The sequence below is a fragment of the Harpia harpyja genome, chromosome 5 (assembly GCF_026419915.1).
Source record: "Harpia harpyja isolate bHarHar1 chromosome 5, bHarHar1 primary haplotype, whole genome shotgun sequence".
Lineage (NCBI taxonomy): Eukaryota > Metazoa > Chordata > Aves > Accipitriformes > Accipitridae > Harpia > Harpia harpyja.
This window is the reverse complement of record NC_068944.1, coordinates 32,799,046-32,823,124: the sequence shown is the minus strand read 5'-3', so window position 1 is coordinate 32,823,124 and position 24,079 is coordinate 32,799,046. Positions and strand designations below refer to the sequence as shown.

The following is a 24,079-nucleotide window of genomic DNA, read 5'->3' as shown; positions in this document are numbered from 1 at the left end:
TTGTCTACATTATTACTTCTGACTGTTCAGAATGTCTGGAGCATGCAAGGCAGAGAGAAAACTTCCACCACCACTTTCTAAAATGCTTACAGATTAATTGATGGCAATTAAGTAACAGCTGAGTAACATTAAAAAAACCCCATGCAATTCACATGCAGAGAATTTAAAGTTTTGCTTCTTCACAACCAAATTTTTGAAGTCATGATCCACAAGCAACTGCTGCATTAAATGTGCAGAAATGCCAACCTGAGAGCACTAAAGGTAGTTATGAAGTTATACATAAAACAAAAAATTATGTGAAGTACTTTATAATAATATAGTACAACTTCCCGCCCCCTCCTAAATTTGTCTTCAAAAAGTGACTTGCACCATGTAATTGTGGCATAGAAGTTATGTTGCCTTCCAGTACTATATAAAATCATGTTCTAATTTTCCTTTCCATCACTTCCCCAATTATTTCTTCCACTTAGCTCCCAACACAATGAACTATGATGATGTTAACTAACTTAAATATTTTTACTCAGCATCCGCTATGGTAACCGAGGAGGTAAGTGGAATATTTTTCACTTAGACTCATATATGAAAGTGATGAATCAACTCAACATCTTCATTATCAACAAAAGTGATGCATTCACTTTTTTTGGTTTTGTTTGGTTTTTGTGTTTTTTTTTAAACACTGAAGAAACCAAAACAGTTATTTTCCCAGACCTAGTTTCTCCTCTGACCTCATGAGATTTAAGAAGCCATTAATATGTATGGGAACCATTTATCTAAAATTGTAAAGCCATGTAAGAAAAGAATTCTCTCCCCTGTTCTGATGCCCACTTAACTACTTCCCCCCACCCCCCGGGTTAGTGCTAAGTTTTTAACAATTAAATGGTCTTACAGAAAAGAAAAGCAATCACAGAATCTTTAAATTATAAGTAATATAAGCCACAAGTCAAAAATAATGTAAGAAACAAATCTAGCTCTACTGTTTGCATGGCCAAAAAAATGTGGAAAATGAGACTGAAGTGCACCTAAAGGTTAAAAAGTAGATGGAAATAATCACCCTCCTGTGTTTTTTTCAGACTTGTAAAAACATTGATTTTTTTGTTGTTTAAACTGATGATCTTATCTGCTGTCCAGCTCATTGTTTTTTAGGTATATGAGCATGGCAATTATGTCCCATTTTATTTCCTCATCCTAAATTTGTACTCTTTGAAAAGTCTGCATAACCCGGTATTTTTTAATCCAACCTTCCCCCACAAACTATGTAAGAGAACAATACATCTCTTTCTCTCCTTACCTCCTCCTCCAATAACTACAAGCTGAGGCTAAAGACAAAGTTCCTTAGTGCAAAGAGCTGCCTTGACCCTTCCTTTCTAAACCAGTAAGTAAACACCATACAAAAACTCCTATATCCTCCCAACACACAAGTGTCTTACATTATAAGGATGATCCTGCTGAGTCATGTAAAGGAGGAACACATTAACCAAAACTCACTGTTGATGAAGTTTCCTGGTATACAGCTATATAATCTGGTTTTACAAGCACCTCTGTAAAACTGTTACATTACTGTCTGTAATATTGTTAATTCTTTTCTCTGTACATGTCTGCAAAGATCAAAGTGAAAGGAAATACGATGCTTTATCTACAGTTGCCACAACTAAAAGGTCTTTTTTCTAATTCTGTCTTAAACACATAATGCATTATTAGACTGGGGTATCTAGCCCCACCAAATGTCTGGAGACCATGAACTTAAATTGGTTCAGCAAGTGACCAAGCTGCCTACTGAAGGATAAAACTGAAAATGTCTCTCAGACTTAATAATCTCAATGCAACTTCTGGCTCAGAAAGCACCTAAACTGCAATAGAGATCCTCCATATTCCACTGCACAACATTTAACATAGTCTTACACTTTTCTCCCAATGCTATTATAATTTAGGACCTGAGCTAGATGAACCTTCAATATAATAATCCTGTATCATCAGTTTATGAATAACACATTATTTATTACTTTAGCATTATGCACCTATCTCCAGCCCACACCATTATACACTCATGCATTCACATACATGCTCCAAAAGGGAGCTGCAATTACCCTGCTTAGTATGGTGGATTTATACTATTTATTCTTTTTATACTGCTAGTTATACTGTTCTCCCATTCCAAAAGATCCTGAAGTGCTTCACATCCTAGACAACTCACTTTATTACTGGAACAAACCAGATTAACAATGAAACTCAGCAACACCGATTTATTTTTTTTAATGTCATGATGCTTAAATGTACTTCAACAAATGCGTATGTTTAAAAAAAGAAAACCATATTGCTTTTCCGATTAGTCATAAAAATGAAAGATTTCAATTAAAAAAAAAAACAAACAAAAACCAACCTTACCTTTGTATTTCTCCCTCACCCAATCAAGCAAGTTAAAGAAACTTAGACTGTGAAGCGTGTCACCAACTCACTCCAGGGAAGCTAAATGCTTCTCTAGGCAAGCCTGGCTACAGCCATCACCCTCTACAAAATCTATGTTGTCTCAAAGGCTCCTCTCCATCCCCATGTCTGTTCAGAAAGCTTTATTAAAAACATGAGGTAAGCATAAACTAGACTACATGAAAAAAAACCCTGCAGAAGCCAGACAGAGCAGCAGGTGGTAGAGAACTACAGCTACAAAGGGTATCCACTGCACTGCACCAAGTAGAGAGCCATTTGCAACATCAGCTTTTGGTATGTGACTTCTCAATTGCTCTGCAGAGAAAGCACCGAGGGTGGCAACAGAAAGAGGACAAAATTCATACACGCTGAAAAAGCCCACAGCATACAAACATGGGAACAGCTGTAGGGGAATCTACCAAGAATAATTCTAGCCCCTTACTTTTGTCTCTAACAATGATTAACGTCAGATGTTTAGGGAAGAGTTTAAAACAGGACAAGCATGTGGCAATGCTGCCACAGAACAGTCTCCCTGATTTCAGTTTGTGGCTTCAACTAGAGGCAAGATCTTTGTATTTAATCCATAACAGATTTGTCTTCCATGAGTTTGTCCAATTAGTTTTGAATCCATGTAACCTTTCAGCATCCATATCATCCTGTGGCAAGGAGCTCTGCAGCTCATATGGTGGGATGAATAAACTCCTTTTTAATGTTGAATCAACCTGCTAGTTTCACTTGATGTCTCCTAGCTCTGTACAGTACCTAGTCATTTCATTTACTTCTTCCTATTTGTGATTCATGGGTTTCTTTCCTGTCCTCCCCAAAGCAATCTCTTTTTGAGGTTGAAGGCTTCTATTCTACAGAATTTTTTCTCATGCAGAAAACATCCCATACATCTGATCACTCTTACCAACTTGTTCTGAAGCTTTTCTAGTTCCACTGCACCTTTTTTTTGTGAATGGGAGGACCAAAACTACTATCCACAAGTACCGTTGATGTGAAAACTTAATGGATTTTTAAAGTTGCAGTGTTTTTAGCAGCTTTTCAGGGTATTTAAACACCAACAAAACCCTCAACCCTTCTCGTCCATGACTACTTTATGTCAGGATGAAGCTGCTCTGCCCATCGTGTTTGCCTTCACAAGCAGACAGTTCCAGTCTGCTTTTCTCACTTAGCTTCAATGATCCTTTCCCCATGCACAGGAAGGTATCAAGGTGTCCACAAAATACTAACAAGTCACTTCCTCTCAGAAGCATCAAACTTCCCAGCAGCCCCACTGGGATTGCTACAAAGGGAGAACCAGGCTTTCCTCTACTGGTGTAACAACAAGAAAAATACACATAGAGAAACAAGAGTTGTTGTGTGCAGAACACTGGACACTGCCACAACAGCACTGCGCTGGTGAGACACCTAATGTGAGGAGCTGCCACAGCCACCATTTCTGAAGAGTTGCAACCAAATAAGAGTTACTTGGTGGCACAGAACTAAATAATTTATTAGGCAAGAGAGAAGTGGTAAACTGAGACCGAGCAACGACCAGGTGAGGGTGAATAGGGACAACCGAGTGAAATAGCGACCATGCTGGCAAGAGGAGACAGAGTGGGAGGAGAATGACTGGGACTGAGTCAAAAAGTATGCCACTGTGCTGGGACTGAGCAGTGAATCAACAGCCAGGTGCAAGAGCTTCTTCATGTGTCCAGGAAGTGGGAATAGTAAAGCCGGGCTGAAGTTGTGAGTAGTGGGAGAGGTATCGTATGAAGTAACAATTTATGAGCATATTTCCAGAGAGAGTGAGGACAAAGACAAAACCATCAAGTAGTCAAGGCTGCTGCCCTGGTCTGAAGGCAAAGAGCAATATGCTAAAGAGAAAAAAAAAAGGCATGGGAGCAGGGTTGTACGCAGCTGGCATATACATGAGAGCGTGCTAACAGATTCCTGCAGAGCAGGCAAAATCCTCTTTATCATGTTACAGTTACGGAGTTCTGGCCCATCGCTACAGACCATCTCCACAGAAAGGGTTAATGAGTCACCAGGGTTATTAGTCTGGAATGTAAGTGGCTTGATAACAAAAGAACTGTAAATCTGAATTGTCATCTACAGATGATTCAGACATTTGTATAGAAACTGTTTATCACAAAGCAAGACCAACAGAACATGACACAGACCCTGCCAAACTGGATATGAGAGACATTGGGATTTCACCCAGTCCCATCTCATTGTCCCCAGGAAAGCCAACCCCCCACCCAACAAAAGTTCCCACCTCCAAATTTCTTAAGTTTTATTATAAACATTCTCAGTTTTATTCCATTTGTTCTACCCCCATTTACTCCTCTCTTATCTATCCAACACACTTCCACATTCTGATGGAAACCAGGAACTAATGTTCTGCTCCCCATACCATACCACCAAACTGCATTCTTTCCAAGCAAAAGATACAGTGGCATGACTTTAAAAAAACCCCACAAAATAAAAAAAAACCAAAAAACACATAGCTGCCTTCTTCCACGCGAGACAAAAACAAGCACAGATATACAAGAGCTTCATCCATTAAAGAGAGGGAGAAGCACACTAGAAATACCTTGGGGGTTTTTAATAACCTCAAGGTTAGTATAGAATAGTTTCTAAACTTTGGTCTTCCTGTGTTTTCTAAGGTATTCTAAACTTATTTCCAGATCTTCACAATGCAGTAGATTCTACAAAGAGCCGGTATACACTACACCTTACCACCAAAGGAACAGTTCTGTTTCGGTGAAAAGTTAACAATGAACTCTTAAGAAGATGAAGCCTAAATACATGGGTATTTGGATGATTCTGGTACACCTCATGCTTTACTTGTTCTACCAGGAATTGGATGACCTTGGACATGCAAATAACTTACTTTCACTTAATAGCCATTCTATAAGCAGTATTACACATGTGTTTTTTTCCAGAGAGCCATGCGTATTTCTGTCTTGTATTGCTGCCACAAACCCCTAGACTAGTAAGGTTCACTTGTGAAAAGATGCAAGCTGCAACTGCAGTAGGCACCTTAAAAGGACAAGAAATGTTTTCTTCACCACTGGATGCAACAAACATGCCTGGTAGTAAAAAAGCATTTTACCTTCCCTGATACGTTCGGTCCTTCACCTGATGCAACAAACTAGCATGATGGGTGACAGAACCAGCCACTAAAAGATCATAAAATTATTTTTAAAACAAAGTGACAACCCACAAGAAAGATTGAACCAAAGGCTTTTAGAGAATTCAAGTCATTAGCCAATCTAACTCTGTTCAGATCTCCTTCCAGAACACAGTATTTAGAAAGCACATTTATCAGAACAAGAAATGATTAAGACTGGTCCTATGTATTCCACTAAAACTTCTCCACCATTTCCTTCAAAAAGGATTTAAAACAAATTCAAACCAATCTCTCCTCCAGTTTTGCCTGAGGAGTCCCGAGACAGTTTGGAAGACAAAGTTAGACAAATCAAAACCCAGCAGCTTTCTCACTGTACTCACGGCTCTTTGCAGAGTACAAAACTATTAGCAAATTATCCATAATGGCAAACAACAGAGCACCTCACCAGAGGTAGGGAAACAAGAAAGACAAAAGCCTTCAACTTCCTATTAATGTTGTTAACTCCTCTGACTTTATCCTTTCTCTCCTTTCAGAGGAGAGCACTGCACTCCCAGACGTGCATGCTCTGCTCTTTCCTGGAGCCTCTTCTGCTGTAGCACCAGGCAGGCTACCAACAGGAGACAGACAAGACCCTCTTTCTTTGCTTCACTTCTCGAGATGGAGGTCAGGGCCCTGACAGGGAACACATGTATCACTTTTCTTCTCCCTAGTACTCCTGAAGACTCTCGGCAGTGCTGTTTAGAGAGCCATGCTGCCGAGAGGTGCCAGGCCTGAGGAAATGCAGATGCCTCCTGCGGCATGCAGCCGCAAGAAAACTAACACAGGCCACTTGAATCTTGTTAAAAACAGCAGGCAAACACGGGGAGAAGGGGGGGAAGACAGCAAAGAGGGGGCATTCGATATGCAGATGCCGAGATAGCAATGCTGTCAGCTGCACTTAAAGTTGTTGCTCTCCAGACCTGTGCAAGAAAGAATACGGGGCTCAGCTGAAGCCTTAAATTAAACAAAGCAGAGGGGCTGGATTAGCGTGCACAAACAGCCCGGTGCTTCAAACAATATAAAAATACAGTCTGGGAATGACAGCACAAGGCAGCAAGGTCTAATGTCTGTTTATGTCACTGTGGTAGCTCCTGCGATCCATCAGATTTTGTACACCCAGAAAGTGGTACGCAGGAGTCTCTGCTATACTTAGCTAATAAGACATCCAGCAAATTTCACAAACTAGGCACAAAGAAGTACAGCTACCTCAGTGACACTCTGCATCACCTACAAGAGCATACACACATACATGCAAGCACCTGGAAGTATGACTACTGGGATCAAAGAAACTTCCTTCAAAATAGCCACCATGGACTTTCAACATTTTTACACCACTGAAAAGACACTTAGTGAGTGTCAAGACACTCATATGACTGACTGCATCATTCTTCAGGAGGATAATGAGCCAATTCAGCTACACTGAGATTTCAACTCCTATCTCTCAGAATTATAAAGAAAAGTCTTCCCAAGATACTTTAAACCATCAAAGCAAGGAACATCCGAGCCAGTTAGGTATTAGCTGAACTAGTGTCTTCGATCCTGATTTAAAATTTATGGGGTCATTGTTTACTGGAGACTTAAGAGAAGCTAGTTTTAATACAGACAGCCACAGTTCACCCAGAAACATGCTGTTTCCTATTCTGATAATCTGAGCAAATCATGGAAACAGAAAGTTGAGAGGGGAACTATTGTCTGTGATTAAGTAAAAAAGCTTCAACTCTTCATTTCTGGATCAGAAGATGCAGAGACATCCCTGCAGGTGGGATGCAGCAGAAAGCAGCTGGTGCACAAGTTCAGTTTTGTCTAGTAGTTCAGGTATAAATCATTCCACCTTGCTGATATGAACGCAAAAGTGATCTGTTTCTGTACCACTATTGACTTGCAGTCTTTTGATTAATAGGTCTTGCCTAAAAAGCCCACCTGAAGTGCCCTGCTAGAAGAGACCAGTTCTACCCAGAAAAGTAAGGTTCCAGTTTTTGGGGAGACAGAGAGGAGAGAGGCAGGGAAGGAAGAAGGATGTTGCCCAGACTGGTTATGCTGTCTCCATCCTTAGAGTTTTCCAAGATCCAACTGGATAAAGCCCTAAGCAACCTTGTCTGACCTTGCACCTGAGCCTGCTTTCTACAGGTTGAACTGGAGACATTCTGAAGTCTCTTCCAACCTGAACTATTGCATGAAGTACACATTTAGAAATAAGAGTAAGCTTGTGGGTATTCTTGTATATATTCTAATAAGCTTCCTTTGGTAATGGACCGACAAGTGCTTGCAATAACATTGTCGTATCATCACCCTTTTATCAGTGTTAAGTCATCAGTCTGACAGGATGACACAAATTCCATTTGCCATAATAATGATTCCCTACCTTGAGATAACCTATTTTAAATTCTGTTACACAACAATAGTTCTAGATTCAATTCTAATTACCAAGCCAATGATAGTTATAATTACCATTATAATGGATCAAGAGAGCAAGAACATAAAAGCAGACCCAGAAATAACAGCAAAAACTTGGCCTACTCATCTTTTAAGTGATCTCTTCAGAACTTCATTCAGTATGTTGAATCCCCCTCAATGTAGTACCACAGAAGGACTCAGTTGAGGTTTTTTTTAAAAGCAAAGACAAGACAGTAATAAATCCATGAACTAAGCAACTGAGTGAACCTTATTTTGATAGATGAGAAGGCCTCAGGTAAAAGACATACACCTACATACATCCATGTGCAGGAAAGACTTCTCAAATAATGTGTTCTTCACTCAGAGAAAACCCCCAAATTAACCTTTTGCACAATATTACAATAATTTTTGCAGAAGATGCAACAACATCACATCAGATCACCCACTGACAGAGCACACAGACTGCAGCACAACAGAGAGCTGAGAACACGGTGGTGATCCATTTAACAGAGTTTTGAAACATATAAAATATGGCAATTCTCTTTTTCAGTTGCCTATCATCATACAGCAAGATACTTTGGGGATATTACCATTCTATATGTATTTAAAGGAAACAAGCTGTTAACCAGGTGGCTTTTTGATGAATTTTCAGCCAAATTATGTTAAGATCAGCAGACAAGCTTATTAGTGTGCTCTGCAATAAAGAGGGTCTGCTATAACAAGTTAAGCTTTATTAATGCTGCATAGCAAGTACAGATGACTATCTAATTCCTACACATTAGCAATATAAAGGGCAAAAAATTATCCTCACACCATTCTGTCATGTCTCACTTGCCTTGCCTATAAAGCAAGCAAATCTGGCTACTCAACAGAAACTGGTAAGTAGATTTAACACACAAGACAAAAAGAAAAGACCATACTCTGCGAGATACCAAAATTATGTGCTCCATAAAAACACTGGCCTACTTTAAGGGATTAAGTTACAGAAAGTGTTTTAAGGAGGGATCTTAGTACGGAAGATGATGCCACTCAGTGCACAGGGCCAGAGAAAGTTCCCAGTTTAGGAGATAGCGTAGCAGGAGACATGAATTCGCCTACAAGAGCACTAGATTTCATTTAATCCCTAGCATTAAAATATTTAGAAGTTGAAAATAATTCAGAGATGAACAACGGAACTTCGGCTCATGAGACAAGGTCTCTGCACAAGTCAGGCAAAAAGTAGTCATTACCAATGCATAAAAATATGTTAGATCAATTTTGAGGTTATTACATGGTGCTCTATCTGGAAAACACATACACTGCAAAATTGACATTAATGGTTAATCTTTATTTTAGCACCATAGTCTCCAAGAAAAAGGTCAACTAGGCATCCACCACAGGCAACTGAAAGCAGAGGAACTCTCAGAATAAACCACCTGGGATCAGGCCTTGCCAGATCTTTGTCCTGCATCACCTTAAGCAAAAATTCAACCAGTTACAGGTCAAAGGAAAGTTAACAATTAAAAAATAACTCTCCCATCCCCTAAAAATATACAAAGTAAAGCATGACCATGTCATATCTTGCACATTTTCTTCAAAAATTCTGAATTGAACCGAAACCAAAAATTAGCTAGCAGCTGCTCACCACAAGACCAGCTTCAACTTGCCTTCCTCATTATTCTCTACCAAGCAGCTTTACACGTCAGAGGTGGCTAGTTGATAGGAAAGACACAGCACAGGGACTTTGAACATAAACTGAATCCCGACTGTAGCTCTACACTCTACAGATTAGCAAGAGTTTTATCTTCATACCAAAACAATACATGAAGTCTTTCTACATAGTTATCACTGAATAAAAGTAATTTTCAAATTAGATCTGTTGTTAAATAAGGGGGGAAAAAAAGCCATTAAGTTATTCATCTTTTGAGATTTCCCATTAGAAACCTACTACACTCCTACCATGGGTAAATACTACCATAAAGATATTTTGGCAGCAATCCTAAACCTCCACAACCTCTTGGTATTTGGCATATTTTGAATTGGGTAAAATAAATTTCATGGTCTTTTGATTATCCACACACTCCATTAGGTTCCAGAGATTTAGTAAATACCGCAAAAAATGATGATATATCAACATTTGGCTTTTTTTCCTTCCCCTACCATGAAGTAGGCCACAAAATTAACAGGCCTTTTTAAAGAATACTCATACAGCAAATGACCTCCTACAGTGAACACTGCTTTTCTCTCTTGGAAACCTCTCAAACAGCTTGCCTGCAATTTTTCTAGGAAAACAGCATATCCCAAGTAAAGCAAAACAAAGACTGCAACAGGCACAGTGATCGCTGGGGATTTACCCTCCTGCATACACCAAATTCCCAGAAGAAAGTTTACTGGTGAGGCTGACCACCCATGAAAATTCCCATAGGATGGCACTCCAACTGGGAGGGGGGAAGGGGAAATCTGCAGAGGCATCCTCAGATTCCCAGTGTACCCACATCCTTTGTAGTAGCATAACTATTCTGCTTAGAGTTAAAAACTTTTTATTACAGTATGGTTGCATCCGAAAAAGCCCTCTTGTGAGCACCACTTACTGATATGAACATGTCTCACAACATTTATCCAACTCTCCTTCTACATTGGGCTTAGTCACACTGGTATAATAAAAACAGAACGACTTTTACTGCTTGCATAAATCCCAGTTCTGTTTTCCCAGGTTTATGTGGACCGTGCAGTCTCTTCTGACACCGCTGCCCAGGACTCGAGCTATTTTAAATAAATTCTTCACGAACCTGAAAAACACTTGACTAATCCTTGCTGAACTCCGAGCTACAGACGCTGAACTGCCACTGACACCCATGCGAGCGAGCCGAAAGCCGGCTCACGTGTCACCACAGCAGCCGGCACGCTGCCATGCGCTACGTCCAGACCCGCTTTATTCACCCTCCGGCCGCAGCACGACAGCGTCCCCGGAAAGGCAGCAGGACCCTGCCACGGGACTGATTCACGGGGAGACCGGGAACAGCTCTTCCTCCGGCATCGGAACTCACTGTCGCACCCCACCCATACTCTCTCCCGGTGATTTTGGTAAAGAATCCATACACAAACTTAAATGAGTTTAGTAAGGCTTTAATCCGCTTCGGTAACAGCCTTCCCCGTCCCCCTCTCTACCGCCGGCCGAAGTCCGGCCCGCTTCCCTCCCTCGTCGGCAGGCGGTGGCACGGCTTCAGCCTGCTTGCCAGGGCCGGCTCCGGCGCTCTCCCCGCCGCCGGCAGAGCAGCCGCCGGAGGGGCGCGCCCGCGGGCGGCGGCGGCGGCCGGATCGGCGGCCGGGGCCGGGGCCGGGGCCGCCGCGCAGCCCGGGCCTGCGGCGCCCTCTGCCGGAGCCTCGCCGGGAGCGCCTGGCCGCGGCCCCGGCAGGCCGGCGCCGCCCGAGAGAGCGGGCTCGGGGCGGGGCGGCCCGCAGGCGGGAGGGAGCGTGTGCCCTCAGCGGGCTCAGCGCCCCGGGTGGCGGCGGCAGGCCAGCCTCGCTGCGCCAGGGCTGCTCGAGCAAGGCTCCCCGGAGCCTCCCCTCGACCAGCCGAGTTTCCCCTGCTCTGCCAGATGACCGCTGCCCCTTGCCCCCTCGCTGGGCTCCTCTCAGAAGGGTCAGAGCCCGTCTCGGCCTCCTGCAGGCCGGGCAAACCCAGCCCCCTCCGCTCTGCCCGCCCGTGCCAGCCCCGGCTGGCTGGGCAGCCCGGCGGGTCGCCTCTCCTTCGCATCCTGGGGAGCACTGCAGGCGCGGGGGCTCGCTGGTGAGGTGCTTGCAGATGCAGCCAGCCTCCAGCACCAGAGGTTAAATGTTAACTTCGCCTAGGATAGTGTCAAATCTGGAGTCTTTTAATACAAGTCATTTCACTGTAAGACACTAAATAAAGATTTCTGCTATTTATTCTGTACTTGATACAGCATGCCTTCTTTATTTATAAAGTTATATTTGCTACAGTAAAAAAACCAAAACAAAACACCAAACCCAACCACCAAATCTTAGCGGATAAGATTCAATATTTACTGCTGTCCCTTTGCTGAGCCCTGCAACCCTCATCACTGAAAAGGGAGTCCTGTAGTTAGTCCCTTACCTCATCATCGCTCTGAGAACACAATCTATTCACAATACCTGGATTTTATATAGTCAAGGTCTCAAAGTACTTAAGAGAAATAGGTACCTGTCTCACCCACCACATTACAGGAAACTCGGACATCAACTGGCTACAGGCAGCCCCAGGCTGTAGAGAATGCAGATCATCACATCTCTGGTGAGAAACCTACCCACTTGGTCACTTTCTGCACACGCATTGAAATACAAGAAATTCCATTTAAACATAAGAACAAGCTTCTTTATGCTAGGGTGACCAAGCACTGGCACAGGTTGCCCAGAGAGGTTGTGGAGTTTCCATCCTTGGAGATACTCAAATCCCAACCGGACACAGCCCTGAGCAACCAGCTCCAGCTGACCCTGCTTTGAGCAGAGGGGTTTGACCAAGACCACCTCCAGAGGTGCCTTCCTGCCTCAGTCATCCTGTGATTCAGTGACCACGCTACCAAGCTCTACGTGTGGGGCACTGCTTGGTTTTGAGGTTTGGCAATCAGAGAAAATGCCTTGAAATTCTTGTGTACAGAATTTCTTCTGGAGAGATAAGGTAAGCAAAAGCCTCACATTCCTCCAAATTAAATGCAATCAAATATGAATACACTCCATAATTATAGTAGAAGCTTTTTTTTTTTTTCTTAAACTTGAAACAGTTTCTTACCTTACAAAGTTCATCATTCTCCTCTTTGACAGGCAGAGAATTAAGATTTGTGCAAGAGTCCGAGTCTGATATCTCCAGTGAGCTGTCATCTTTTTCTGATTCATCACACCTATCAGTGGAATCACTACCCTTCTCCCAATCAATAAGCTCCGATTCATCTAAAATAAAATATTTGTAAAGAGTTTTTCTTAATCGCCATATATTATTCATAAGCATGAAATCAGAGTAATACTACAGTTATCCCAAACTTGGGAAAAAAAATGCAACATTATTTTTTATGTATGTTCAACTGATCTTTATGTTTAACTATTTTGTAATCCTGTCTCTCATAAAAGTTAATCCTACTAGCAGACAATCTTCTGCAAAGAAAGGTATAAAAATTACATTAAAAAAAAAAAACTTCAAATGCAAAGAGGCAGTATATTTAACTGCTTAGGTAGGTAGGGGGCTTTTTTAGTTTAGTTATTGATAGTTTTCCTAGGGTTTAATTAGGGGTTTTTTTGCCCAGTTATGTTGGATTTTCAAGTGCACTTGTTCAGAAAAAACTGTTCTAAGCAAACACCTCAGACAGTGACCTGGAACAGCTGAAAATTTGGTGTAAGTTAACATCTGCTATTAGTGGTAACCCTCACAGAGAAATGAAAAAGCTACTTGAAATGGTCAAGTCCTAAAAGACCATGGCTAAATACACAGGTTTGCAAATCAAACCTCTAAGCACATGAGATAGAGGCTTGTTTAGGATAAATTAATAGAAACAGGCACAAGAAAATTTTTTTTTTTTTTGGTCAAAAAAACCACAACAAAATGGCAATAAACAAAGACATGCAGATAGAGATGCAGAACTGTTCTTCCACCACCCTCACGACCAGGCGGTATTTAATGCAACACCAGAAGTCCACTCATACCTCCGAGGATCTCCTGAAGCCAGTGGAAGCCTGAGCTGCCGTAGCAGCCTCACCACCCTTCAGGTCCAAATGCCCCAAGGTACTGAGAGGAAGAATCTCATTGTATTTGTATAAATGAGCATGTTCGGAGGAGGGATGAAAGCTTTTTGGGGTTTCATTTTTTGCTTTTGTAAATGTCACATTTCTAACACCAAAAGAATCATGTATAAGGAGAGGCAGCAGAGAAAGGAGGCACCCACAGAACACTCCAGGCATCTGCATAGATCCATGGAACTGTGACAGTACCTTCTGGATTTGGCAGTGCTACTATCATCTAAATCACTAGTTTCTTTGTGGAACTTCCAAGCTTTTAAGTCACCCAGACAAATAAACACACAGCTCCGGTGTTGCCTGCTTTTTCACACACATGAATGCATTTCTGTTTCTAACTGAGAAAGCTTCATCAGAAATTTTAAACACAGACATTGGTGACCAGGTAGCACAAAAAGGTCTCTCTTGAAGCTGCGTCGCAAGCTGCATGCAACTTGTGACAGCAGTGTAAATTCCTTAATAAAATACAAGACAATCAGTTTTGTCTTGTCACACTCAAGTACTAACACTCTGCCTCTGAAGGTGAACTTCACATGAAAGGACATGTCACTTTCAAAAATACTTTTTCAGGTATTGTCACCACTTACAACTGTACCTATATATGCACACACACAGATACATGTGTAAAATACTGTAATTAGTGTATATGATGGTTACATGAAAAAGCATGGAAATTACAGTTCTTTCCCTCCCTGCTTCTTTCAATAACTGCTTTCAGTGTATTTGGGTGTTTAGAAGAAAAACAGGAAATGATTGGATTTCCTCAGTACCTTCAGGCAGATACATAATGCATCAGGGTTTCTTCATTTACACAGAGAAACCAAGTTTTGCTATCTTACAAGAGTAAAAACAAGTCTGTGTATTGTCTCTTAAAAAAAAAAAAAAAGATAATTAAAGATTAAACCCTGCAGGATATACTTGCAGGAGACAAGTGCAATAGAATGATATTAATGGCAGGTTAGAAAGATTCCTAGTGAGCATTAGACTGCAGTCTAGAAAATGGACAGTCCTTCCATTTCAAAAAGGAGGAAAGAAAATTACTAGGAGTTACAAAAGATGACCATCAGATATATCAATGACACTGTTAAATCAATGACAAAAATATGGATGAAAGGAGGAAGATTTTGAATTTTTTTTATTTAAACCTAGGGAGCATGTTTAACCAGAGTCACACACAAAAATCAGTCAATCCATTTGCTCAACTCACAGTGGTGTTTGAACACTTTGCCAGACATCTAGGATGTGAAGTCTAGCTGTAATGCTTCAGATCTAGCTGATGTATTACAAACCTAACCTGATTTATTTTTCACATTGAAAATACTTTCTAACAAGTTCTAATGCAAATTATACATTATCCTAATTAACGCTTATATAATAGAGCACACGAGTAAAGATTTTTTTTGTCTTCAGCCGCACTTTTTAATCAGTTTCTCTCCCCTCTGTCATCCCCTGCTCCATGAATTAGAAAGCAAATCCTAAGAACAAAACTCATGGTTGTTCGCATAATACAGCTAACAGGGGAAACAAGGAATACTGTGTACCAAAATGAAAACTCACGCCACAGAACATGATGCTATCTGCAGCTACAAAGTCTGCCACATCTAGTCAGTAAATGCAGACAACAGTATCACCAGTAGAACACAGCGGGCAGAGAAAGCTGTTCACAACCCCAGTATCGGTACCACAGCACAGAGAAGGAAATGGTACAAATAAATTATAATATACTGAAATGAACTGACATGCTTTACCTGCCTAACTATGCTCCTTTACTCCAAGGTTTAAAATTTTTGTACATTGATTTATACTAAGAGCTTATTCCATACTTGGATGAAATTGATGAAAAAAACCACCAGCTGATTTAACTGAAACAGGTTAGATCATGTCGTTTTGTCAGAATGACCTCAAAGGATTTTCATTACAGCACTCGAAGTTGACAAAAGGTTTCTTGACAAATCTGCTTACGTTTGAACTTACCTTCACTACTACTGTCCTCTAACAATAAATCATGTCTGCTAGGTGATTCCTCTGTTTCGGAAGCGTGACTTTTGCTGTGTAACCTTGGAATCAATGTCTTATTTTCATCATCTGAAAAATCACTGCCACTAGAGGTCCATATTATGCCCTCAGCTTCCTTAGAGCTTTCAGCAGCAGCAAATCCTAATGAAAAGAATTGTAAAGTGTTAGATTGTTACAGAAATGTAATTTTGTTAAATTTAAAATTCTTAAAAATTAAACTATAATATTTTTGAACTGGAAAAAAATTATCAATTCTGTCATGAGGTATCAGAGATTAATACTGGAGCATTAACTCACATGTATTTCTTATACATATATGCATTATTTTCATTTTGGTTCTCCACAATGAATGCTAACACTTCATTTTATACAAGGCTATCATTCTGTCCTTCAGCAGAGTGAGGACAAGTAATGACTGTCTGACATATGGTCCTCTACACACAGTCCTAATGCTTCCACATGTGACCTTTTAAAATCATAAGTGGTTTAAATAAAGACTGTCCTTAGAATTCTGGGTTTGGGATTTCTCTGACTTTATACAATGAATAACAAATGAATAAAAGTACTCCATCAGTAGAGATTACTCTCCAGTTTTGTCCTGAGATTAAAAAATTTTAAACTTTTCAGGACTAACAAAGAATAGCTGTTGTGTTTTTGAAGTGAGACATTTAAATTCAAAATACATTTCTTCATCATTTTTAATAACAAAAGCAAGGAGAAAATGCTTTGCTAATGCTTAGCAAAGAACATACAGAATTAGCAATCATAGGAAGGCAGAACTTTCCACTTCCTACCACTACTAAAGCTTTTTAGGTAAACGGGAAGTTAGACAATTACTGGGGATTTGGAATTAGGCAGGAGGGCCCAGAGGAGAGAAACACAACCACATCTCCCTCCTCCTGCAACACACAGAGGTTCTTTTTAGAAATCTAGAGAAGCATGATTTTGAAACCTAAAAGGTAGACAAAAGGTGTCTAGCAGGTCACCTACTTAACTCCAACAGAAGCAGCCGAGCTGCTGGAGCAAGTAGAAATACAAAGACTGAAGAAGCCACCACCCCCTCTTTCCTTCCCTTCCTCTGGACTCAAAAAGGGAAAGAACTGGCGGGAGTCAGTAAGTCCTCCTCCTCCTCCTCCTCTTTATTATTCCTAGAGTTCTTTTTTTAATCACAATATTAAACAGACTCAGATGCATATAGAAGACTCTGAAAGCAGGAGGTTGACAAAGGTCTGGTTTTGTATCTATTGCTCACAATTACATGTTTTCTCTCATGCCTGCTTGTCTGTCCCTAGCAGCAGAGAGAATAATTTCACCCTCTTTCTAGACAGCTAAGGGTTGTTTTTCATTCCTTCCTCTTAAAAATGTGAAGAATTTCAATATACTGTCCCTGCTAGAACACGCACTATATACAGCATTAGTGATGCTTCCTTCATTTGTTCAAGAGCAATAGCTGAAGTGCCTGCAGCTTTGCAGAATATATTTCTGGCACTCTAGATGAATAGAGGAGCCCAATCACAATAACATCACGACTGTGTCTCTCATCAAGATTAGCTTCTGATTACAGTAACAGAAGAAGAAAGCAACCAGTATTTTGAGCCAAATTCTACCTTGATAAAGGGCAAAGCAAAGTGACAATCTTCTGACAACACTAACATGAAATAGTTATAACATACCTGCTGCACTTTCAGCAGATGTTAACAGTGGTCCAAGATACTTCTTAATCCTGGACTTCTTATCAGTAGCTCTCAGGGACTATATTAAAAAGAGGCAGAGAGATTTAATCACCAAGACATTAAAGGCAATTTTAACATGTAGTAATACACTCAAAACTGTTATTCACCCACCACAACTTAGCAGCGCAATTTCAAATCAGTTTTTCTATCTTCTACTAGACTGTGATATAGTAAGTGAGGTAATAAAGTACGAGAACAGTAACACAAAAGCTGAATTTTCATTGTTTTGGAAAATAAAAACTTACTGTGACTATGAAAGGAATCACATCCAACCTTGCAAAGAACAAGAGCCAGTATTTTCAGCATTAAAATGTCAAAAGTGGGCAGGAAAAGCATGCTTGATAAAGCATGTGCCCTATTCAAAGGTTACAGAAAGAGGCACTCAGTGGCCCTGTCTCTGATTTTATTAAATCCCACAAGCTATGCAACAGTGTGACTGCTCAGTACCAGAAGAAGAAACAGAAAAGCAACTTGGCTGAAAATGATTTTCAGCACAAAGCACTTCTCACTCAGAGCAGGCTGAACATCTCTGTTCATGACCAGCAAGACCAACACACACAAAGAAAATTAAGCACAATTCCATGTATCGTACAAAAGAGCATCTGCACCAAGATCCACATCTGCAGGGTAATCAAAAAGCAGGATTTTCTACAGTGAATTCATTATTGCAAACATACTCTTTAGATCTAGCAAAAAATCTTCAGATGCAAACTAGAGTCTTTTTGTTCCATATTTTTTAGGAAATGGAATACTCTATCCCAAATGTCAAATTACTTTTGTATCCCTCAGTGTATTACTGAAATTTTCCAAGTGATAAGTACTATCTAAAACATATTAAATTATGCTCAGAAAATTACACTAACAAGTTAAGACAATGTCCTTATGTAACCTTGCTTTCCATTTTTGTCTACTGTGACAGTTACAACAATATGCTGTTAATTGGGAAACAACACAAAAAAGGGCAACATCTTATAAATCAGTCAAGCATGGAAATTGGTTTAACTGTCAGTCTGCATCTCTTTCTTACACCGTTAAGTAAGCCAGCATTTTACCTCCAGCACTGAAGTGCTCTGAAAACCATCCCCACACCTAAGCCACGCATCCGAAATCGAAGTAGCAGCTACTGATGTCCTGACATTCGATTTTTTCAGCTGTAGGGGTGTCTCATCTGGGAAGGGTGTGCATTCTGCATTCCAAAATCGCTTCCGCTACGAGGAAAAACAAACCCATTAAAAACACTGTGTACGCATAATTCTTTTCAAGTGAACTTTACTTAATCTAGACTGCCCCTTTTTCTGAATACTCACAAATATAAATTCCAATTTTAAATGAGCTGGGGGAAAAAAGTCTTGAACACTTGCAACCATTTTTTATGCAACACCATATAATAACAACCCTAATGTAATGGATAAATTTAATTTCTGATAAGTACACCACTTTTTGTTGATCTAAGTTACATTTGTAGTAACTGTTAGCTTCCCAGTGAAGCTGAAAATATTATACTGAACAGGAACAGCTCAGTAAGATACATTTTAACTAAATAATTCCTTCAAACTTGCACTTAATCTGATTGAATTCTGTGTTATAGAGGAGGTCAAACTAGATAATCATTATCCAGCTCTTCATTAAAAACCAACCAACCAGAAAACTCCAGACTCTTTCAGCTTTAAGAATTACATTTGTTTTCACAACCATTTCCCCCAAAATGGTAGACAAAGTGTTGCATTCCCCTTGCATGGGATATCTAATAGTCCAAATGACTTCCAGTAAGTCACAAAACAGGATGCTGATTAGCATCCAGTGCTAATTTCATGCAACAGATTTTAACATCCGAGAACAGCTGAAGCTGAGAGAATTGCCTGCTATCACATCCAAAGTTATCTTTAAGATTCTGCACCAGTTTATACATATAAATTGATCTTAAGCACGATAAACATCTTAGGGCACTCTGCTACTGAAACTTATCTTACAAAATGTTGACTATACTGCCTGAATAAGTCTTTCTTCTTTTGATATGCTTTCTCTCAATCAACTGCAGTTCCTACCTATATTTAAGAATTACTCCAAAGTTACGTTAATCAGCATGTACATTTTCAGCCAGGCTGGTCCATCAGGCCTGTGACATATGCTTTAAACTAAGAAACATATGCAAAAAAAAAAAAAAAGTCTTTGGCAACTTTTGTCCATTTTGTAACTGATAATGTGTATTTGTTTCCTCTACATCTTTTGAGTGCTCGCAATTACTTGTTCTAGTACTTTCCAAAAGCATACAGTGAGCAGCATCCCCTCTGGTCAGCTGGTCCCATTGTCGCATGGTGAGAAGGCAGAGTAAAACAAGTGGGCTTTGCAGTTCCCTCTGATGGCAGCTGACCTTGCCAAGAGCCTCTTCTAAAATCACTGGGGGTATTTACAGCACAAAGCAGCTACTACAAGAGGTCATTATCACCAAAGTCAAACTGTCCCCATAACTACTCCCACCGATATATAAACAAACTCAACCTTGAATCTGATGTGGTATTAAATAAGGAATCAAAAGTACTTTAATAAGAACATGATGTCAAGTAAGAAGGCTATGGCAGTTTAAACAAGAAGGGCTAACATTATTACACAAAGAATTTAAATCCTGCTTTCCTCCCAGTGAAGATGCTGGCCCAAGCTTCCATTTCCAGAGAGCTTAGACATGAACCTCCAGATTGTGCTATCTTCTTGGTAAGTATTCCTGCCTCTGCACAGAGGAAAGTATGGACAGGGAAAATACTAATAACTGAAACACGTCAAGACTCATTTTTTGGTTCTGTGGCAAAATGTCACAGCAAGGCCTCACTCCAGTTGGAGATGTTCGCTTCACCTCCATGTCCCCCAGAATGGATGACTTCTGCCAGGCTCAGAGTTAACAGTATAACCAGTAGTGCACCAAGGCTCAAAAACATGCCATGGCTCTAGTTGGCTTTTTCAATTTTGGGATTTTTTTGGTTTGGTTTGGGGTTTGTTTGGTTTTTTTTAAACGTTAGCCAGTGCTGGAAGCCTTGTTTATACAAATGTTTTCATAGCTTCAAGATGATTTTGCAAGATACATTTTTGCAGACAAAAACCTACAGTGTAAGATGCAGTTAATCTAAGCTTATTTCTTAAATGGGATACTCCAGTTTGAAGAACGTGTATCTGTGCCAATAACAGCATTACAACTTGTACATAGGTTTACAATACACTGCTTTTGACAGTCAATTAAAAGTAGAAACAGTTGCAAACAAGTGAAAAAGCCACATAAATGCATCCACAAAGAGTTACATAAAACAGGCTTCGTAATGTATTTCTGTTGTTAAGAAGCCCAGTCAACACAGAACTAGAGAATTACTCTCTGTTAAATTTCTCATCCATGTTATTCTTAAAATCATTACATACCCTGGAGACAGAATCCCTCTATTTCTCTATGCTGCGCAATACCAACAGAGCGAAGAAAGAGCACAGCATACGATGCAGGAGACAAACAGCAGAATGTGGCAGCTGAGGTACAGCCAGTGGTGCCCATCTGTCAAGATTTAGGAAGGGAATGCCATATAATAATGGGCAGGATAAAGGCTACATGTTAAGTCCCTCTCCCTAGGTAAGAAGAGTTAGGGTGCATATAGAAAAGGTATCCTTACAGTTGACAAGATTTTAAAAAAATGCTAATATGAGTAGAACACATAGCTGGGTTTATGCTTAGATGGCATAGATGGTTATGCTTGTATTTAAATTAAGAGTGCAATGTGAAGTGGCTCTGGGAATGACTTTTAAACAGCTGGGAATATTTCTTCAGAGGCACTACACAAGCATGGCTGTGACAGGCAAAAAGATAGTTTTAATAGTTAATGAGTATTAACGACAGAAGAGTGTTATTTAATCCTCCACTTCGCTAGCTGGGATAAAAGCAGGGCTGCTCAGGTTTTTAGAGCAGCACTACAGGGATGTCTCAGCACAGGTGGTCTCGTGACAAACCAGAAACAACTGGAGTCCCCTCTCCCCCTTATTCCCGAGCACTTGGTACTCACTAGACTCTGTGCAGACACAGTGATGAGGAACCAAACCAGCAGAAAACTTCTTTGGGAAGAAGCACTAGTTATCTACAGCTGGCACAGCGGTGGAAGAAAGTATGCAAGGACCAGTGGGACCACTCCAGCAGCTGCTTGACACCATGTCAGCTTAATTACAACCTGAAGAACTGTCAGTACGGCTGACAGCTCTGATTAATTACCTCTTTGTCTCACCATGCGTCCTGCTCCCCAGATACAGGAAAATCTGAGAGTTTCTGCTAGCACCACACAGAAAAGTATAGCCACTACAGTCACTGAGAAAAACTGAAAGCAGTTCCTGAAGTCCCAGAACAAGAAAGTAAAGAAATACACCCTCTAGACAAGATGTTCTTTAGCTACTGCAAACTTCTGGCAGACACCATTTGGAGGGAAGAGAAAGAAAAGGACTTCATGATTGTTGATACTGACAGCAGTGACTTACAGCTCCATGCCTTTAATGCAGATACCTTTCCACCATTTCCCACATCCTACACGACCTTAAAAAAAATTGAAAAAACCAACGCTAAAGACAAATCCCCTCATCCCAAACCCCTTGACAATATAAACTTCTACATATAAATACCTGATGTGAACTCTGGAAATTGGACCTACAGCTTCAGTGCACAGTTACTGAGGGGGGAGTTTGTCATAGCACTGCTTGTATGCATGTATGGGTGCATGTATACACATACATACACATCCCAAACTTTTTTTTTTTAAAGAAAAACATGCCATGTAAAAACTGTATCATTTCAACATGCATAAAGTAATGTTTATGTGAAAATATAAATGTAATGCACACAACTGTATTTTTATTAAAAATCTGCAATATGAACACTGTGTGCAATAGAAAAGAGTTAAAGATATACATAGATACGAAGTTATGAGACATGCCATTCAGAAGAAAAATTCTCAAGGATACAAACAACACCAGAGGGTTCCCTCTGGATGAAGACTACCACCCATAGAAGGGAAACACAGTGACCACACTTTTCACACGCAGCTAGTGTCGCTGCGCTTCAAATTACAAATGCACTACTGTAGCAGGGAGGCCAGCTGCAAGGCAGCCGGCCACAGGCCCAAGAGTGGGTGCAAGTGAGCTGGGAGCAGCCCTGCAGGGCCTCTGTTCAGCTCTTCACCTTTGCGCGAAGTGGGACGGTGCCTGTGCTGGGGAGGGCTCCACCAGCCCTTCCCCTGCAGTGCCTTCGGGGCTGCGGCTCCCCGACGCCCTGGCACAGAGTTCTGGTGTCCAGGAACCTTTGCCGCAGGAATATGTTGGCTGGCATGCAGAAATTGAAAGTTTTAAAGGCTCTTTGCTTCTGCTCCAGCCTGCTTCAAGGCAACAGAGAAACTAGTATTTTAAGAAACTTGTTTCTCAGGAATAAATATTTATAATGAAGCTGATCTGAAGGCCATGCTATTCCCAAAGAAATGCAGCGACAACAGCGAGTTCTCTTAATCTTGAGTCACAAGGTTAATCATCATCTTTTTCCTCTGGTGTAAGAATGGGGCACACAAAAAATATCTTGTGTAATTTATTAATGTTATGCATTAAGTGCATAGAAACAAGATATTGGTATTAAAAAAGAAGATCACTGAACCAGGCTCAAAAGAGCTAGAGCATGTAGACCTGGGGTACCTCATAAAAATCAAGACTTCCTACAAAACCAAGAGTCAGGCAAAGAATCTTGTAAATTGTGTAGAGTGTCTGAAGACAAAATATGACCTCTGAAATTTTGAGTTAAAAAAGGGGAGGTTAGGACTGCTACCTCATGTAGAAATTGTCTCTTGACTGCTGTTCACAAAAGCATTGCATTTTGTCTCTGGAGCAGTTCCTTCTAAAGGAGTGAAAAAAAAAAAAAATTACTCCTGCTGGTGTCAGTGGAATTAGGATAAAGCCCTCCACATAAAAGGCACAGCAAGCAAACACGCCCGCCCCCCGCCGCCCCCATTACTTCTTTAGTTATTTCCAGTGAGATAAGGGTACATCAGCCTACGTGGGTGCGGGTGTGAGAAAAAGGGAGACACACTCTGAAAATTCAATAAATATACATAGCAATTATGCAACAGACTACTAAAAGTATGGGGCCAGGGGGTTGGATTTGATTTTTAAATAGATGGTCCTATCTAGAACATTTCCACTCAATCAATCTATATTGTTACTTATGCCAAATACCTGTTACCTAGAAGTACCCTATATGAAGTCACTGGGACCGTATGTTCGAAGACTACTCACTACACAGCCCTTTACACTCCAGACAATCCCACTCTCTTGGGGCTGCTCCAAAAACCACAGAATGAACCCCCAGGAAAACATGACCCAATATATTATCTACCTCACATGCAAGTGGCATTCCTTTGACACTTGACCTTCTCTAACACAAAAAGCAACATAAGCTGAAGGACAAAAAATAACAATAAAATGTTCTACTACATGAACTCCTCCTGCTACTGACATGCAAATCCAGAAGCTAGTTACGTCACTTCAGCATCACTCAAAAGTATTCAAATACAATTATTGCATTCTTCCCTAACAGAGCAGAACA

The 24,079-nt window shown here is 40.6% G+C and overlaps 1 protein-coding gene across 2 annotated transcripts in view; it reads right to left on the bottom strand.

The window, feature by feature from the left end:
* The window catches only part of SPIDR (scaffold protein involved in DNA repair), a 201,163-nt gene extending 180,794 nt beyond the window's left edge, over window positions 1–20,369 (bottom strand). Inside the window, exons 1-5 of one of the 2 annotated variants that reach the window (XM_052786958.1) lie at window positions 19,738–20,369; window positions 18,534–18,689; window positions 17,422–17,500; window positions 15,707–15,889; window positions 12,738–12,895 (exon numbers count right to left, since the gene is read on the bottom strand). In XM_052786958.1, coding sequence (XP_052642918.1) covers window positions 12,738–12,895; window positions 15,707–15,889; window positions 17,422–17,500; window positions 18,534–18,689; window positions 19,738–19,764 — 603 coding nt within the window. In that variant the 5' untranslated portion in view covers window positions 19,765–20,369. The remainder of the gene's footprint in view (window positions 1–12,737; window positions 12,896–15,706; window positions 15,890–17,421; window positions 17,501–18,533; window positions 18,690–19,737) is intronic. The other variant, XM_052786957.1, reaches the window with a different exon arrangement.
* Window positions 20,370–24,079: the final 3,710 nt, after the last annotated feature.